Source organism: Momordica charantia (assembly GCF_013281855.1).
Source record: "Momordica charantia cultivar OHB3-1 chromosome 2 unlocalized genomic scaffold, Mcharantia_2.0 BLBB01000002.1, whole genome shotgun sequence".
NCBI classification, from domain to species: Eukaryota; Viridiplantae; Streptophyta; class Magnoliopsida; order Cucurbitales; family Cucurbitaceae; genus Momordica; species Momordica charantia.
In genome coordinates, this window is record NW_028275160.1 from 528,936 (window position 1) to 548,381 (window position 19,446).

At 34.4% G+C, this 19,446-nt stretch overlaps 2 protein-coding genes across 2 annotated transcripts; both read right to left on the reverse strand.

Moving 5' to 3' along the window:
- Positions 1–139: 139 nt before the first annotated feature.
- HUB2 (histone mono-ubiquitination 2) lies at positions 140–10,803 on the reverse strand. Its single transcript, XM_022298103.2, has 19 exons — positions 10,498–10,803; positions 9,154–9,315; positions 8,978–9,065; positions 8,617–8,847; positions 8,237–8,404; positions 7,827–8,020; positions 7,674–7,757; positions 7,451–7,570; positions 7,183–7,369; positions 6,943–7,103; positions 5,546–5,617; positions 4,672–4,748; positions 2,537–2,731; positions 1,849–1,921; positions 1,633–1,719; positions 1,383–1,520; positions 1,101–1,303; positions 544–706; positions 140–442 (listed from the first exon to the last, which is right to left on the reverse strand). The coding sequence occupies exons 1-19, from the start codon at positions 10,603–10,605 to the stop codon at positions 311–313; spliced, it is 2,643 nt and encodes an 880-aa protein (XP_022153795.1). The 5' UTR covers positions 10,606–10,803; the 3' UTR covers positions 140–310.
- A 1,272-nt stretch (positions 10,804–12,075) lies between these two features.
- Positions 12,076–13,466, reverse strand: LOC111021221 (uncharacterized). The gene is made up of 2 exons (XM_022298092.2): positions 12,759–13,466; positions 12,076–12,672 (listed from the first exon to the last, which is right to left on the reverse strand). Exons 1-2 carry the CDS (start codon positions 13,387–13,389, stop codon positions 12,329–12,331), a joined length of 975 nt encoding a protein of 324 aa, XP_022153784.2. The 5' UTR covers positions 13,390–13,466; the 3' UTR covers positions 12,076–12,328.
- Between the last annotated feature and the right edge of the window lie 5,980 nt (positions 13,467–19,446).

Consider the following 19,446-nt stretch of genomic DNA (forward strand, 5'->3'; position numbering starts at 1 on the left):
CACTCCCCGTAAAAGAACCTGATGCTTTTTCAGAATTGCAAAATCGTTGAAAATTTTAAAAAATATTTTTAAATGATTAAAAACATCTTCATTTTTCACCATTTCAAAAATCAGCCCCGCTCTAACATAAGCTGTAATCTTGATCCGGAAAAGGCCACCTCCAATAGCAATTTTTTTAAAAAAAATTAATCGTTTTTTCTTCAATGCCCTAAAATCAGATATCTGCTGCACAAGACGGTTGAAGACTAATTATGTACCCGTCGTGAAAGTTGAGAATAAGATCTCTAATCACATCATCCATACAATTTGTTCATATTTTGACACCTCGAACATCGTTTTGACCAAATGCAGTTCCACATGCAGGACACTTTCGATTCCGGCGTTCAATTCTCTGCTGAATGCATGAACTGCAGAATAGGTGATAACACTTCACAATCACAACCTGCCAAGATCATCAGCAAATATATCATTACATCATCATAACATACCGGAAAAAACATCCCCAACAAATCAATATTTGTATGGATCTATGTGATATCTTACCTCCTTTGGATGATCATTACAAATACTGCACTTCAGAATAGTTTTACAGGAATTAATTTCATCCTGCAATTTCTTTACGGCAGCCTCTCCAGTTTCAGAAGTCAACTTGGCAACTTTACTATTCAGTTCCTTTAACTCTTCCTCGAGCTTCTCCCTGGCACTTCTGTTGACAATTGAACTTTGAATCAGAAGCAGATGAAGTTTCAATCATTGCAGCCATATAATATACAGATGTACTTGAATAGACGTGATATTATACCTCCTACTCTTTCTTACTCACAATGTCCTCCAAAGAAGAAACAAATAGAAAATCGCAAGTACCACAAATATGCAGCTGCTGGTACTTGCCAGTGTAAATACTAGTTTTCTAACATGTCTGGAGCTTAACATATTATGAAGACCGCGACTACATTTGTGACCACAGTAGTGCAGAAAGAATGAAGATAATGTGTGACTTCCTTTCACATATAATACAGATAAAAATAATAACTGATGTTATTTTAACATAAACTAAAACTAGTTAATTTAAACCGACTGAAAATGCACCTAAGACAAACCTTTCACTCTCCAGTTCTGCTTCAATATCGGTAATCTGCTGCTGCGTTTGCTCATAATCCTTCTCAGAAGAAGAAACTGCGGACTTGAGCCACTTCAGTTCCTTCTCAGCATCAGCTAGCTCCCACTTCGCAATTTCAAGGTTAATGGTAAGATGTCTTTCTTCTTGTGTAGATCTAATGACCTCTGTCAGGCTGGCCTTCATCTGCAGAATAAAGGATCCTTATACTGATGATTGATAGAGAGGTCATTGCCATCATTGACCAAGGAAAAGAAAATCTAACCTGATCTTCACTAAGTGCAATCTTAGTTCTAAGAGATTCGAGAGATGCATTAATTTGTTGAAGCTGTTTTTCCAAGGCCTGCTTTTCAGAATGTAAAAGGCTCTGAACCTGCTTTGATTTTACGCTTTCTGAAACTAACTGCATAAATCAATGATCAATTAAAATTTACCGTCAAGTAACTTTAAAGACACATGCAGTAAATCATTCAAAATCTGAGAAATAACTAGTGCAAGTAAATAAAAACACAGACCTTAATATTAAGATCATCCCTCTCCGTCACCTGCTGTAATAAATGCTGATTCTGTGTCTGCATATCTTCATATGCTTGACCAATTGTCTACAAGAAATTAATTCTACAAATCAACCATGGGGGTGGGGGGAAGTTTTGGAGAGAATTATATAAAATTAGCTGGGGGGAGCTGAGAAATATCAATAAGGAGAGTGCAACAAACACAAGATAAGGCACCTCTATTTCTGATATATAAGCCTCTGCTTCCCCATCTTTAATTTTAATGGCCTCAGTAAGCTCAAGAATATCCCTGCATGTAAGAATTATAAACAAAAACAAGCTGGAATGTCCCCAAAAAGGATCATAAAAAAATGTGGGAGATCAAACAAACCATGCTCAGTTACCAAAATAATTGCAACAATGATAATTTTTTGGCAACTGATTCATTCAAGTCCTAAATGTCCCAAAAGAAGGAAAAAAGGCAAGTACCAAACATCATTACTTCATGAGAATTTCAAGTGCTCAAGAGATCACATTCTGAAAGAACAATCATTAGTTTTCTAGAGATACAATAGAAACGGGTGTACCACTAACATACCCCATACTGATCAAAGTTTGGCTTTACTGTGCAGCTTGCCCAAATTAACTCAAAACAGTTGAAAGCTTAGCCTATTAAGATATAGGACATTCTGACCAACCCCCTAACCCTTATTCGTTATTGAAATCTAGATATATGCTCAAGTGTTCTTCATTCATCCAATCTTACATCAACATCCTCCAATAAACCCCCAAATTAGAAAAAGGAAAACTATTTCTTGCTCAATGAGTGAGGAAAAAAGCCATTTGCACAATACCCTGTTCAATAACCAGTGAGAAGTTTATGTCTAAGTAGATTAAATAAGATTAGATAATCTGGAGAACAAACCTCTCTGAGGAATCAAGGTTAGATCGTAACTCTGCTATTTCAGTTTCTGCAGCGGAAAGCCGTTGTTGACAAGCAGCTTCAGCTTCATTCGCAGCTTTCACTCTCAATTCAAGGCTATGCTCATCCAAAGCACTTTTTAAAACATCAGCCTGAGAGCAAGCTCGGCGTTCTGATTCTTTGATTTCCACCAAGTTTCTATAATAAAATTTAAACCACAACGTGTTTGGTTTAAGAAGGCAGCATGAGCGTTAGCAATTGGAACAATAGCACAGTACACAGTAGACTGTAGTCACACAAACATATCAATCTTTACCACAATGTCCAACAAGTTTAATGCATACTTTAATGAAGAGAAGCCCAACAAAGTAATTGATCAAGATACAGCATGATTTCCATAAATATTAGTGAACAGGCATTTTTTTCAAAATTCTTCTTGGGAGAACCTCCAAATCCATTTATCAATGAGGGCATCGTTCCTTTGCTTAATACTATCCCATCCACCGGGGTGGGGGGGGGGGGGGGGGGGGGGGGGGGTGGGGGGAGTACTAATAAGACTTTTTATTACCTAAAATAAAAGGAATTAAATAAAAAAACGCAGCCACTTGAAGTATTGGTGGTTACAGAAAAGTGCTCCAAAATTTTTTTTCCCACGAGAAAAACATATTTCATTGATAAGATGAATTTTTTTTTTTTTTTTTGTCACAAAATCCTTTCATGACGTTCATTGATAAGATGAAATATACAAAATAGGAAAATCAAAAGCTACATAAGGGCCTCCAATTTCTCATAAGGTCATTTAAGCTGTACCTAGACAAGGAAGAGAAATAACTTTTACACCAGTCAAGAGCCAGAAGCAAAACCCCATTACAAAAATTGCTGAAAGGCTGTGCTCCCATATGTATACAACTATAAACTAGTTAAGAAAAATGATTTGTGCAAGCACTCCAAATGGAAGTGTTCCAAACAACCACTTAAAAACATTCAGCATCCTCTCTGTGAATTCATTGAAAGCTCTACTGTTTTTTTTCCTATCATATGTCCCAAAGAGAATCATTGTTCTTCTTTAGAGATTATGACCTAGCTAACTTTGTTCCATTAAGTCTTTTACCGATTAGGGGAGAGGCTCCAAGAGATGCGAATTTGTTAAGGATGTTTTTTTTATATCCGTGAGTGTCCGGGTCAGTTTACGCGCATCTCAACTAATCTCACGAGGTAGTCGCCTGATCCTACCACATTTGGTGCCGGAAAACATATAGTAATTAATTCCTAAGGTAGATGGCCATAATGGGGCTTGAACCCATTCCCTCTCACTTTACCCTAGCCCCTTTGGAGCAATGAGCCAACCATGATGGTTTTGTTAAGGTTGTTAAGGATGTTTCTCCGTAAGGAACTTGCAAACTTGCAATGAAGGAAAATATTACCAGTGTTCTCCCATGCTATTTGCTTAGGATGCACCAATTAGGATAAATTGGTATATTCTGATATTCTTATTGCATTCTCCAAGGAAGAGAGAGTAAATTTTTTATCTTATTGGGAGTTTTCCTCCTCTAAATCATTGTCATGTGTTCATGACCGGTTGAGAAGGCAAAACCGAGAGAAATTTACAAGAGAATGATACCATTACTTTCAATGCTCCATATTCTTCAGTCTTTAGATGGAGAACTTTGCAAGAGATCTAGAAGGGAAGAGAATCTATCATCCTCTAGGTTTCTTCTGAAAATTAGATTCCATGAAAGGGAATCTTTATGTCAATAACCTATGATCTTGCTCCGTCTTTAACAATGGCATAAAGGCTTGGGTTAAGATTCAGCTAGAGAATGTTCCACTTGAACTGAGCCTGTAACAAGTAGAAAATGAAGACGGAACTTTTCACAGGAAATGTGCACTTTAATTGAAGGAACAGTGAAAATTGTGTAAATCACCTCCCTCTTCATTACTTATAACCTTTTCTAGGAACTAATAAACTCCAACCATCTCGTATGTATATTCTATACTAACTGGCCTACTTTCTAATTAAACCTCATTACCTATCAGCTACTCGGACGAGATGGTACATAATAAGAGACAAATTGTGTAAACAAAACTTAACTGCCAACAAGAAGACAATAATGCAGTAAAACAAAACTTTCTTGCACCTTTCATCATACGTTTCCTGTCCATACATGTCTAGAAAGAATTCCAGCTCAAGTTTGTCCTCTCGCAACTTTTCAATCTGCAATATAAATATTCATCATTTCCAGTTATTCTATCTGGACAGAAATCGTCATTAGTTACTGAAAACAGTCAGCAATGAACTTCATGTACCTACACATCAGTACAAAAAGAATACCATTCTACAATTTCTGTCATTGAAGTTCAATATAAATTTTAAGTCTTAACTTCAGTCTCTCCTCGACAATTAAAAATAATCATACTTTATCCTTCCTGCCTCAAAATGGGATATGGTCAAAGCACGCTAAGATATTTCCAGGCTTTGGCTTTAATTAAAGTTCAAAAACCTAGGGACTGATGCCTAGACGTTCAGTAGTTGACCTCATGAAATGTTTAACAACTCCTAAATGGCCCTACCAGATTTTAAACTGATAAAAAACTTGAATGAACCAACGGATCGGGTCATTTTTCAGCATACCAACCCTTACAGATTTCAAGTTCTCAACCATTCAACTTTCATAAGACAAACCTATTTAGTTGCCATGCAAAATCCAGAAAAAGTTACATAGATGAAAAAAAAATAATAACAATAACAAGGTAAAATAATGTGGTTCAACTTAAACAGGCACATGATAAAGGCAATAGCATAAATAAGGTCCACGTCAGTTTATCATGAATTGGATAAGATTATATCATACAGCAGGAGAAAAGAATATCCACGCTGAAAAAGACTCACAAAGGTATATGATACTGTTTAAGTGATATTCATGTAAAAACTTTACATAATACTAAAAACAGTATATAAAAAAATCACTAGAAAAAATTGTTAACAGAAATGGATGGAGTGGAGAATTTTACCAATGCCTTGAGAGACTTTATCTCCACCATTTGTTGAGCACAAATGTCTCTTAAGCTCTTTTTCTCATTTGTCTGAATAATCAACCAATAATGGTCAGCTTCAAATGGCTAAGCATACTTTCATAAGATATAAAGAATGATATATCCAAACTACCAAAGATACAATCAAGCATCATATAGTTAATGATAATAAACCAACAATTTATTGCTACATAATAAGTACAAAAGGTATGGGACTCCCACCCTAAGACCAAGTGAGAATTAAGAGTTACTATAATTGGGAAAAATAAAAATAGAATAATGATTACGAAAGTAACTAGAGAGGGAACATCAATAGAAACTAAACAGCTTAATAAAATTCCAAAGCTCAACAGAATTAGCAGAAGCATCAGCAAAGATTCTTCTTTTCCTGGCTAACAAATATTCCACGGTTGCATATCCTATCAACATCATTCAGAAGTTTATAAAGTAGCTGCAAACTTCTTAAAAATTAAAAAAAAATAAATACAATAAATTAAAAAAAAGAAAAAAAAAAGAAGAAGAAGCTATCAAAGAACCACTCCAGTTGGTATTGGTACTTAGAATTGTAATTACAACAGGGGTGAAAGAGCGCCAAAAACTCAACTCCATTGCTCATGTGCACTTCCAAAGTTTTTCTCTCTCTTGCAAGTTTGGCCCAAATAAAAATTGAGTGTCATTCTAAACATTACTAAACCCAATGGTAATTTCTTCATTGTAATTTCTAAACCAAAGTAATTATAATTGAAGTAATAACATGAGGTTCATCCTCATCTCCGATTATTCTATTCTAATTGTTTTTCATATTCACTCTCCTCAAAATTCATTCTCCTTTAGTAATTGAACATTAAGGGAAAAGACTAGGAGATCCAAGCTAGACATAAATAGCCAAGCCTCCAAAAGAAATGAAGAAAGAAAAAATGCATTACAAAACCATGTAGATGTCTTTCTACAAAAGCACTGATGCCAGCACCATTAAGTAGTTGGCAGACACGTTAACATACCAGCTGAACTACTTGTCCTACAAATAAAACTTGATAATAGCAGAGTATCAAATCATACGCCAAAAGAGAGGAATAAAAATAATCAAGGACCTTTTCCTCTTCTTTAAAACTCAGTATGTATAGGAAATAGAACTAGCAAGCACTCAAGATCAGTATGCATCAAAGGGACAAAAACACACCACCTACAAGTATGATCTTGTATCCTCCCGTCACTACCAAATTCCAAACCCCCACCCACCCAGTTCTCTTCAAGGTTTGGATATTCATTAACACCAGTCACTAGAGAGGAAGGACGATCAGTGCCAAGGAAGGAAATCATTACGCTACCAATTCATATAACTGATATGGATGATGGATAGAAAGGATAAGAACAACCTTCCCACTTAACAAAGTCTCAAGTGCCTGGACTTTCTCACGTATAGAAACTGCTTCATGAGCTGTCTCCTTCCAACGCTTTACCTGAGCTTCCATCATCCCCATTTCTTTAGACAAAGCTGACGCCATTACATGAAATTCTGCTTTGATATCCTCTCTTGCTACAGATGGAAACAAATTTTCAAATCAATACCATATTTCAATACCAAAGGAAGAATGAGAGACATCTTTTGAACTTACCAGAATCTTGAACCGCTTCTTCCATTTCAATCTCTACATCATTTTTTTCAACTAATATCTTTTGGAGCTGATGCTCTAACTCCTCAATCCGAGAACCGCTGTTGTCAATGGAGCTCCTTGCAGCATCTACGGACTCCAGTTTGGCATTCAAGTCTTTCTCCCTCCTCATGACATGAGACCTGTCAGTCTGAAATCTAACCTTTAAATGGACCTCATATCATAGTGGGTATCAACTAACATGGAAATAACATGAGACAAACTATTTAACCTGCAAAGTCTCAGTCAATGATTTGTAACGCTCCACTTCAGCAGTCAAATGTTGGAGTTGGTCATTTAGTAAAATATACAATCGGGACGAACGTACATACTTTTCATCCTTCAGATCATTCTTCAAGAACAGAGAGACAATGTTAAAAACTAACCATGGGGAAAAGAAGTAAACATGGAAGACTTATCCCAAAAACAGCTATTAAGTGAAGAAGATTACAAACCTCAAGATCTTGCAATTGATTTGACAAGGTTGCATTATCTTCCCAGGCATCTCGAAGCTCAAAAAGACGATCAGCTGCCAGTATCTGCATATTATTCATGACATTAGTTTCCAGCGTGAGTGAGAGAGAGAGAGACCAATCATACAACTATACCTTAGTTTCTTCAATAGAATCCTTTAATTCCCGGAATCCTATAGTCCTTTCTGCAGGTTTTTCTGGTGATAAATTTCCATTCACCACACCTGAAGTGGGGGCATGCATTGCAACTGCAACGTCCTTTTGCATCATAAGACTGACAAGTTTTCTTCTACATTCTTCGAGTTCAGCCATACTCTCATCTAGCTCATCTGTCACCGACAAACAAACATAGACGATCGGCAGATTAAAACTCAATTTAGGCAAGATGATCCATGGAAAAAGAATTTTTATCCTCTCGTCTAATTCAAATAAGACATATATTAAATCTAACAGTCTTCATGTCCTGCCATATCACATGAAACAAATATTCACACAATTACATTGCATTAAAGATTAAAAATATAGGGAAGAAATGCCTCAGAGACCTGAAAGGCGTTTGATCTCGGCTCGATCCATCAATTGACTGCTGACATAACTTTGAATCTCCTCGGCATATTCTATATGCTTCAAGTGGAGAATTTCAATGATTTCTTGTAGATTTTTAGCCTCCTCTTTCATCATATCGTCGATCTTTGACAATTGAATGATAGCATCTAAAAAGCCCGTGATCATATAACAATGCATTGTCACATGTCTGCTTCTACAATTGTCATTCAAGTAAAAATGAATTTCCTACATCTAAACATCAGACAATAACCTACTGAGTAAAAGGAATATCAATTCTGGAAGTCCATTAGAGCCAGCTGGCTCATCACTGCATTCCAACTATACTAAATAAAAAAATAAAATAAAAAATCATTCTGACCTTCTGATGATTGTTTCTCATTCCATGCAGAAATTATGTTCTCAGTTTTTTCCCTCTGAGTATAAAGAATATCCTCCAAGAATTTAAACAACTCCATCGTGGATGCATGACGTGAGGTGAGGGCTTCTTTTACATAGTTGATAATTTGTTCACCACGTCTGACTTCAATAGAATCCTTCTGTAGCAATCTACAAAGAAACATATCCTCCGCAGGACATGAAGGAATTGAACCTATAAAGTACCTCAAGTCAATGTACATGAAAAATAACTTCAATTCTACCTTGGCAGGAGACTGAGAGAGAGTAAAGACAACTTTTCAATAGGCAAGTATTTCTATGTACTTGCTATAACCCAAAAGTACCTTGAGAATGACCAGCTTGTCCTAAGTTTTGTAAAACCTCTCCACCTCCTCCAGCTTGTAGTCCAAGAAAAACTAAATCATCAACCAACTAATAGAGAGAGAAAGATCAAACGCATTGAAAAAACAGGCAGTTTACATGCGAAGAAGGAAAAGGTCAAAGGATATCGAAAGATCACCTGATTCCAGAGTTGGTTGATGACAATCAATGAGTCGTCATAAGAACTCTGCTTGACCTTCAATTGACTTATTTTTGCTTCAATATCTTGCAACTCGTGCTTTTGAGCGTCAGTCTGCTGGACGAGTTTTTGATTTTGGAAATGAAGGACAGCTGCATCAACCTGGAATGATGTTCAAAGATATTTAAAGAGCAAAACAAATCATTCTGTTCTCAAACTGGTTTTTCTAGCTCAAAATAATAAAAATATCTTGAGACATGTTTGATAACAATTTTTTTTTATTTTCCATTTTTTTAAAAATTGAGCTGATAGAAACTATTTTTAGTTTTTTACTCATGTTTTCTTTGTTTAGTTTTTCACTTTCTAAAACTCTTTTTGAAATCTTGGCCAAATTTAAAAAATGAAAAAATAGGTTTTTGAAAACCACTTTTTTTTAAGTTTTTAAAATGCTCCTATGATTTTGGAAGTAGAAAACCAAGAAACTGTTTAGTAAATAAGCATATCTTTTAAAAATAGAAAATTATAAACAAAAAGGTTATCACATAGGTCCTAAAATATTGAAATTCTATCTTTTCCCTATAACCGTGGGTATTTGAACCAATCTCCACATTTTATCAATCCCACAGAAAACCACCCGATGAAATGTGACCCTAAAACATCGGATTTTGCGAAGTTGTAAGATATTAATATCCTAGATAAAGATTGGAACCATCATGGCCTCGAGGACATGTGAGTTTTCGACTGGCACTTTGTACTATTAGGCCAGCATGCATCCTACTATGATTAATGCATGTTTAACAGTATCAGAATAGCAGTCACTTGGATGTTGACTCCATAGTACCGCAACAACATAACAATATGTATGTTTGATACGATCATACGAGATAAGATAAAAATAACAGAAGGGATTTTAACAAAAGCGACAGTAAGTAACATAGGGAGGTCAGCAGGCATCCGCAGGGTCAGGCAGCTGAATGAACCTAGCTTTATGCATAGGAATTCATGAAACAGTATATCTAAGCAACCAACCGCGATGAAAGACAGTGAATTAAATGAAGTAAAGCATATTAAATAGCTACATATTATAGGTACAAAAAAGAAAAAAAAAATCCACAAATCACTTAGTTCACAGCTCAAAGCTCATTCTCTGCAACAACCTTCTTCCAGTTGTAAAACAGAGCATAATGAACCACACTGATGCCGGAATTTTAGGTACTACAGGGACGCAGATATCCAATGGCTAAGGTAAGTACAGGCAAACTGTTTAAACAGACTACTTATCCAATTCCAAACGAACAAGAAATATATAAATTGACGATTCGGGGGGGTGGTGTCGAGGCTCACGCTATTATTGTTTGGTTGTGAAGTGGTGGAGTTGCGAGCCATGGCGGGCGTAACGGAGCTCAAATGAGGCCTCTTCTTATCAGGTTCGTCGGGGTCGGCGCTTTCCATTTACGACTGCGAGAATCGGAACGCCAATTCGAGGCATAAAATTGAATGCTTCTCCGAACCCTAATGACGTACCGGAGTTCTGGGGAGCAACCGGGGGAGCGGGAGTTCCCAAAAAGACCGGGAGGCACAGTTTTCTTGCGACGTCGTTTGGTACCCGCCGCTTCGTACCAGGCCGACACGTCGCCTTGGTGGTCTTGACTACTGCAAGCTGCAGCGGCAGTTTTTTCTTTTTTCCTTTTTTTTTTTTTTTACCGGTGCAATTGCAGTAAATTTATTTTGGTTGACATATTTATATTAAATGGTACTCAAAACAAAATTAAAAAATAACTTTAATTAAATGCAGTAAAACGCTATAGTACCTTTTTTATACAGCTAAGCTATGATACTTTTTCTATGTAATCAATCTAAAATAACTTATTGAAACAGTTGAAAGTTTACATTATATTGACTGAAACTAAAAATAATACAATTCATAACACTTTTGACTTTTAAAAGTTTTATTGTGTTTTTATTAACCAAAAATCATATCCGGGATTTTTTTTTTCATTTTTCGTGTATTTCATTAGAAATAACGCCGTTTAGAAATGGAAAAAAAATTAATAGTAACAATATTAGTTTCATTGGACATTAAGACACAATTTAAGTAAAGTTGTTCTACTTTGCAAGTAAACTGTATTTTTTAAAAATACTTCATTCAAAGTTACCTCTCACATTTTTGTTGAATAATTTTTGTATAACCAAGCATATAATTCTATCAGTAATATACTAATATTCATATCATTTTTTTTATAATTTCATCTACCATCCTTTGACTTTACAAAAATGAAAAAAAAAAACTGCTATATTTTGTGTTAAAAATAAAAAAAAATTAGGTTCTTTTATGCTCATAAATGTTTGATAAGTGAGAGAGATAAATGTAAAGATAGATAATTCTTTAAAAAGACAATGGTAGTGGAGTACTCATGACCTAAGTATTTTTGATAAAAAATTTCAATATATAAATCCACTGGATGAATAGTACCAACTTCGACGTAGGTTGCTATTCAAAGTTTTTTTGGTACTGTAGTTTTAAAATGGTTGAGTACTCATGACCGAAGTCCGTGTATGCACAACACAAATACTTATCGGCACTCTATATATTATTTTGAATTAATCAAACATCCATCCCCACGGTGGACCTTTCCGAGTCGATCCCCCACCATTCCCACCGACTTCTCACCTAATTCCCTAGTTCAAAAAAATTCCAAATAAGTTATTTATCTTGCTATTGATTTCTCTCCTGTCACCCCGACTAAATTATATACCATATCAACACAAAACTCCTGCCGCATGTACATGTATATTATATATACACGTGTAACACAATTAGTTAGGTTATGATTAACTTGTTTCTTTAGTTTCAAAAAATATGAGAATATGATGCCCCATTGAACTTTAAACTTAAGTTGAAAAAGATAATAAGTGTAACCATTAATCAAATACCCACCAACCACATATATATATATATATATATTGACAAACGCACGAAAAGTGTTTCTTTGTACAACTTGGATTACTTCTTGGCTCAAGTAATTTTACAAAGTAAGCAAAAAAAAAGTGTTGAATCACCACCTAAGCCTAATGGATAACAATTCTTTAATTAATTAATCACACACATCCAATTTAATCCAAACTAATTAACAAGTCCCTTATCCACTGTTCCGTCTTAATTCTCTCTATTCTTCTACCTTTCCATGCTCATATCTGTCAACTTTTGCCCCATTTGAATAAAGCTCCTCGAGACTCCATGCTTGTCCTTATCTTGTGATTCGAGGTCGTACGCTGATGATCTTGCTACGGCTTCTTTCTCCTCTTCTTCCTCCTCATTGGTCATCAATGAAAAGTACTCCGCCGCCTTAGGCGTTTCGTATACTTTAACCACAACCAAGTAGAACGTCAGAGTCAGAATGGTGAGTGCAATCAAGACCCAGCTGAACTGAATGTTGATTAGTGCCTTCGCTCTGTGAAGAGACGCGTCCCCAATGCATCGCACCACTTCGTGTCCATCTTCCAAGTGGATAAAACAACCTGAATTCAAAATATGAGTAAAGATAAGAGATATAATAGAAGTTTTATAATAAACATGGTTACTCCACGTAGAAAAAAGAATTTACCTTTAGGGATGAAAGAACGGGTCCAGAGGGCGAAGCCCATGAGCATAAGCCAGAGGCCTTGAAACAAGATGGTGAAGGACCTAACAAAGGCCACCAAGAAGCTGACGGGGAGAGCAATCCCGAGGAGAGTTGTGGCCAAGGAAAGGACCACCAGAAGTTGTAGAAGCAAGTGGTATTGGGCTTCTGGGCCCATGTGGTCGGCGGAGTGGAGGTGGAAGAGGAGAAGCTCCTGCCCGAAAGCCACGGCGCCAACCAACTGGGTCAGCTCAAAATAAGCCTTGGGACGGAGCCGATCCAGGAGAATGCAGAACGCAGCGAACACGAAGAAGGTGATGGAGATGTTGGAGTGCTCCAAGTTGTGGAGGTGGTACGAAGGGATGGTGCCGTCGGTGTCAAAGGGGTGGTGCCTCTGGGGTCCGATGAACAGCTCCATGGCCACGGACGCGGTGGCGCCGCCCATGATCAGCAACGGCTCCAGGTACTTCAATTTCCTAGTGGGGAACCACGAGGGAAACATAATGGTGTTATTGTTGCCATTTCGAGCCTGGATTTTGATGTTGTTGAAGAGATGCCATAGGCCAATGATCAAGAATCCAAACCCCGGAGCTACATGACCCACCAAAGTGCCCATAATATATAACTTTTTTTTTGTTTTGTTGTTTTTTTTTTTTTTGAGGGAGTTATGTGGGGGGACGTGGTTTGAGGGGGATTTTAAACTGTAATGAAACTTATAAGAGAAGGGTTTTTGGAGTGGAGGCCAAATTTCAAAGGGTCTAGAGGGTTCCAATTAGAAGATGTTTTTGTTGAAGTTTTGAAGAAAAGATTAATAATTGGGCAATGTGTATATGGTTACGTATTTGATTAGGTGTAGTAGTGGTCTGGCCCCTTGGTTTGGTGTGAGCAAGTCTTCAAGTCTAACTTGACCTAATTTTGAATCTCTCTCATGTCTTAAAAAAACCTAATCTTAATTATATGTTGTCAATTACGTGTTTGCCCCTCGGTTTCTCACCCAACAAGTCAATTTATGAGACCCAACAGAAGAAAAATGGAAGTTTAAACCTAACAATAACAGCAAGCTGAAAGCCAACGCTCATTAATTAAACTTATTAGTAGTTTTGTGTTAAAATTTTAATAATATGCTTATAATTATTATAACTTAAATATTTTCTTAAAAATATATATAATTTACCCCCCCCCCCCCACCCCTCCCCAGCGAGCCTAGGGACCAATTTTACAAAATCCTTCTTCTCTATCGTCATCAGCTTTTGTAGATCTCTAGAGGTGTTTGGTAATGGCTATAGTTATGGTTTTCATTTGAAAAATACTTGCCTACTGCCTACACACCAATCAGAAAAAATAGACCCACTACAAGAATTATGATTTTTCCGACGCCACAAAACGCTAGGAAAAGACGTAAAAATGTCGGGGATCAATAATTTCTCCAAATATTTTCGTTGGAAAAAAGGTCAAGAATGGACTATTTCTCTCATAGTTGTCTAAAAAAGCGTCGAGAGAAAACTTTAATTCTTTCAGTTTAATTAATACCAAATTGCTCTCGATCTTTTTTATATGACCTGAAATCGATGTCGTATGGCTTTACTTGATTGGATCCCTACGATCGAGGGGTGTCAATGGCCAAACAACACTGTAACCAATGCTGCAGGACTCGTCTCTGAATGGGGGAGGAGGAGTGGAACCCGAGCTACGAGCCCCGCCGGGCTCAAATTGGGGAGGGGGTATCCCCAATCGGCCACAAGCCCATTACGCCAGATCACCCGCTAGTGGTGCTCTTGATGCTTTTTAAAAAACATTGGAAATAGACTATTTCGCCCGACATTTTCTAAAAGACGTCGGGAGAACTTTAAGTTTCAGTTAGATACCAAACTTCTCCTGGAGTTTTTTTTTTTTAAAAAAAATGTCAAGAATGGACTACTTCTTGAGAATTTTGGTATCTCCCAATGATTTTTATTCGGTCCAGAAGAATAGTTATGCCCAATGCACTTGCATCAGGCAAGAAAATGTCGGGAAAGTAAAAAATTATTGTAGTATCTTCACAATAGTATGATATTATTGTCTGCTTTGGGCATAACCCTTACCGCTTTACTTTTGGTTTCACTTAAGAAGTCTCATATCAATGAAGATAATTGTCTCCATCTATATACCATAGATGACTCTCCTCCCTAAATCAATGTGGAATTTTGTTGGCACATCTTGCAACCCCAATATAAAAATACTTTCATGTCGAAAAATTAGTTAGAGCTCCATATTAAGTAGAGTTTTGTAAGATTTAAAATATTAAAAAATGAGGTCAAAATATTTGAAAAATAATAATAATAAAGCTCAAACTTATACCAATTCACAGTAAAATTAGGACAATTTTTTTCACAACATGAAGGGGTGGAATATCAAATTCACAGCCTCTTAATTGAAAATATATGTCAATTACCACTAAATTTTTGGCAAAAACTAGGATATATAAAAGTAAAAGAATCAAATACTTGTGGGAGCTGTATAACCTTAAAAAAAAAGACAAAGAGGCCCATGGAACTTTTGATCAATAAATTATAGTTGCTATATATATATATATATATATATATATATATGCGTGTGTAAAAAGTTAGTTAGTTAGGTAACTGTCATTTGTTGTTTTATTAGTTGATTTGGTAACTCCTTCAAAATAATAACACACATTTGATTCTTCCAAGCCTATCTTTACTGATATTCTCGGCCATTTCGTTTCTTAAGAACACTGCCATTATACAAATGAATATGTGAAACCAGAAGTTTCTAAAGTTGGTACTTATTCCTATTATTTTCTTAAATTTGTTATACTTTTTTTAATGTTAGGGGAAGAATTCTAAGAATTTTGGATGCCAACCTATAAGTTCAACAAGTGTGAGTTATGAGATTAGAGATTTGAATCTTAACCTTCTACCTTCATAGTACTTGAAAGGGAAAAAAAAACAATTCTTCTGATACTAAAGTTTTGTTTCTTTTCATTTTTCTAATAAATAAACAATATATATAAACTCGTATCATTCTAGGGTATATTTTTTAGTTTTGTTTATTATTTCATATCTCCTTCATTATTTAACTTGAAAATCTTTTTTTTACGTAAATTATTTCATATATATCTCTATGTTTTATATTGGATACACTATCTGAAAATTTGTTAGTTTCTTAGATGTCTACTTATTATGATATTACAATTGAATTAAAAATGATGGTCAAAATATTCAATATAAAATATATGGTAGTAAATAAAAATAATTAAAAGAGTAAAATACAATAAAAATGGCTCGATTTCTTTTTAGACTCGTTATGGATCAAAAATATGAAAAATAATCAGTCATAATGGAGTGAATTAATTACGAGGGTTGCATATCACCCAAGCATATAAATAAATAAATAAATATATATATATATATACATACACATACACGACCACGTAGCATTGCTCCTTTGATGTGATCTCCTTAAATTTTTAATAATTGAGTGTGACTATCCAAATACTAAGTACATACTCCATGTTGGAGTCTGAGGAGTTGAGGTCATTTTCAAAATCCAAACTAAATAAATAGAGAAAGAGAGAACAAAAGAGCAATGCAGCACATGACCAAGTTAAAAAGACGGTGATAGGTGTTGCCCACAACGATACGACGATCCTAGAATGTCGTAGCGCTGCTACTTGAAACATCTTATTGTTTTTTATGCTCATTTATAATATCATGAGGCTAGTTTGCACTGCCAGCAAATCCTTGGGTGTTCCCTATTTAGATTAGGTTTTTCCATTTCTTTATATGTGTTAGCCGCCAGCAACCACCAAGAAGAAGTGAGAGAGCAGATAGTACAATAACATCAAATCAAGCAACCACATATACTTGTGGTTCCTTAGACTATTATTAGATAATCATTTTTGTGATATTTTGAAAACCTCGAATAGTAGATTTCATTGTAATATTCATAATATAATATAACCTGCAAGTGCAGAAGTCTTAATTTAACACGAATTAGTATCTAGATGGATAGTGAGATTAATTCCTAACCTTCAAAATATAATAATGCTTGGTTTACATATTTGGATATTATTAATCATTTACATTTTCATTGATTTGTCATTTAGAGTAGCTTAATTATGTGTTATCTTGAGTTTGAGGTAATTTTTGAAAACAGTAATACTTTAAAGTGTTTTTAAAAATCATAAGTTGCTATTGATTATATAATTAATGAAATATTGTAAAAACATTTTAAAATATTTTTTTCAATCCACAGGCCTCATTAAATAAATATGTATAAATGCCTTAATTCTTAAATCGCTTGGCCCGAAGTCCTATCATATATAAACTGTTGGAATTGTATGCGCAATAATAGTTAATGAATTTTCAACTTATTTACAACGAAATATAATATAAATTTAAATTAAAAATTAAAACAGAAAGAAAATTATGTTATTTATTTAATACCAACCTGGGTTGTTTGGGTTAGTTGTGAAGTCTTAGATAATTTGCTACTATAATATTTGTAATAGATTTTCTTCATAGCCAAAATATTTTTTGGTTGCCCTAAAAAAATATTTTTCTAATTGCTTGGAGATTTCTCTCCGATTTTTATTAATAAATTATTCTGCATGTAATTACATCAGCAGTGACGTCAGCATAAAAATTGGATTTGCCTTCCGTTTGGGACGCTCTTCCATGGATTTGATTTTGGTTCTGTATGCAATCTTTGAATTTCTTGTCGTTGTTAGATTAAAAAAACCTAAGTTATAGTTTTTTAGAAAAAGTTCAAAATTACAATTTTTAATTCTGAAGTATTTTTAAGAATTTATCCAATAAAACCCGTTTCTAAAAGAAACAATATGTAATTAGTTAATTTCATGTTAAAAAAATTACTTGTAGAACAAACACTCATTTAAATATATTATTATAATACATTAATAGTTTCATTATTTTGACATTTAGTTTGAACATATAGAGATTATTCAAGATCAAAACGAGGAGTGAAATTCGACACACAAACTCTTTAATTCCAACACTATAAGTATAATTCGACACCATGTTATACAAAATTTAATTTGATTTTTACGATTCATGATTATTGAAAATTTCCATCTGTGTGTTTGGAACTTTATGAAAGGAGAGTATTCTAAGCTGATAAATTTAGACCATATGAAATGGAATTGGAGATAAATTTCAAATTTCAACTAATAGAAAAAGAATTATGTTTTGACTTTTAAAATTTTCCAGCTTAGGGTCTAAATTGTTTTATCGATTCGCTTCCTTTTATCGACTTATTTTTTTTTTTTTTTTTTTTTGGATAAGAGCCGTGATGGTAATTTCATTTTTAGTTGACGGCAACAAATAATTATTTAAAATTATCTTGGTGAAAGGTTAAAATAAACACAAAAAAATTAAAAGTCTCTTGGTGAAAGTTTTTTTTCTTTTAATCATCCCAATGAAACAGTGGTAGTTTTTTTAAAATAATATTCACGAAAATTACTTAGTTGTGATTTATTGAGTTAACTTCAATAAACTACCATATTGTTCTTTTCTTTTCTTTTTTAACTTAGACTGTTATGCAAGTTTTCAAATTATTTTTTACGAGCAAAAATTAATTAAGATAGTAAATTAGAGTAAAAGACTAAAAAATATTGTTTCAGTTCAACAAATATAAAGATAGGAGATCATACTTCTAACTTCATCAAAAGAAAAAAAAAAATATATATATATATATATACTCAAGCTAATACTACAAAAAAAAATCTACATATAAACTGGAGTCCATTTTTAGTTTAGTCATTGTAATTTTAAATTTGATAATTTAATAGATATTTGCTTCTGTTTTTTTGTTGAACAAATAAATATTTGCATTTAGTCTTTTGGATGTTTTGACTATACATTTAAGATTTGTGATTTCTTTTCTGTAACACCAGAGTCAAAAAGGTGTGGCGACAATATTAAATTTTAAATCAATAAAAAAACATTATTTTTAATTATTGATAATTTCCCTACGTTATGCACCACCTACTCATTCGGAAAACAGAAACTAAATAGAAACAACAGTTATTTGGCTGCTTTAACGGCTTATAAAAATTTTGAAAGCACTTTATTTATTTTTAGAAAAAGTAAAAAACTATCTATTTCTGCATTTGTTTCTCCCATCTGTCATTAGTAAAATATAGGCATGCTGACCGATCAAAGTTCTCGTGCAAATGAAAGAAAAATCCAAAACAACCCAAACGTAATATCAAATATTATTAAAAAGAAAAGTACATATTAAAATAACTCATACTACAGAGTGCTATTTTTAAAAAACAATAATAATATTTATATATTTATAGACGTAATACTTGTTATAATTTTGAAAAAGGCAAGTAACATGGGCCAGAGGGATCAAGTGAACTGGGAGCTACCAAAGGCCCACTAAACTTCCCAATTCTAAATCATGGGTTTTCTGCTCAGTCTTGGCTAGCAACCCAACCTCATCATTCATTGTATATTTAGTATGTTGAGATGGGAATCCAACTCACAACGTCTTAGCTAGAGATTGATGGTTGGGATGAGAGACAAAACCATGGAAAATAAAAGAATGAAAAAAAAGGAATCTTGTGACAATTTTGAGACCACTGACTCAGATTTTGGCAACAGAGAAAGAGCCTCCAAAAAAATCAATATTTTTGGAGTAATTG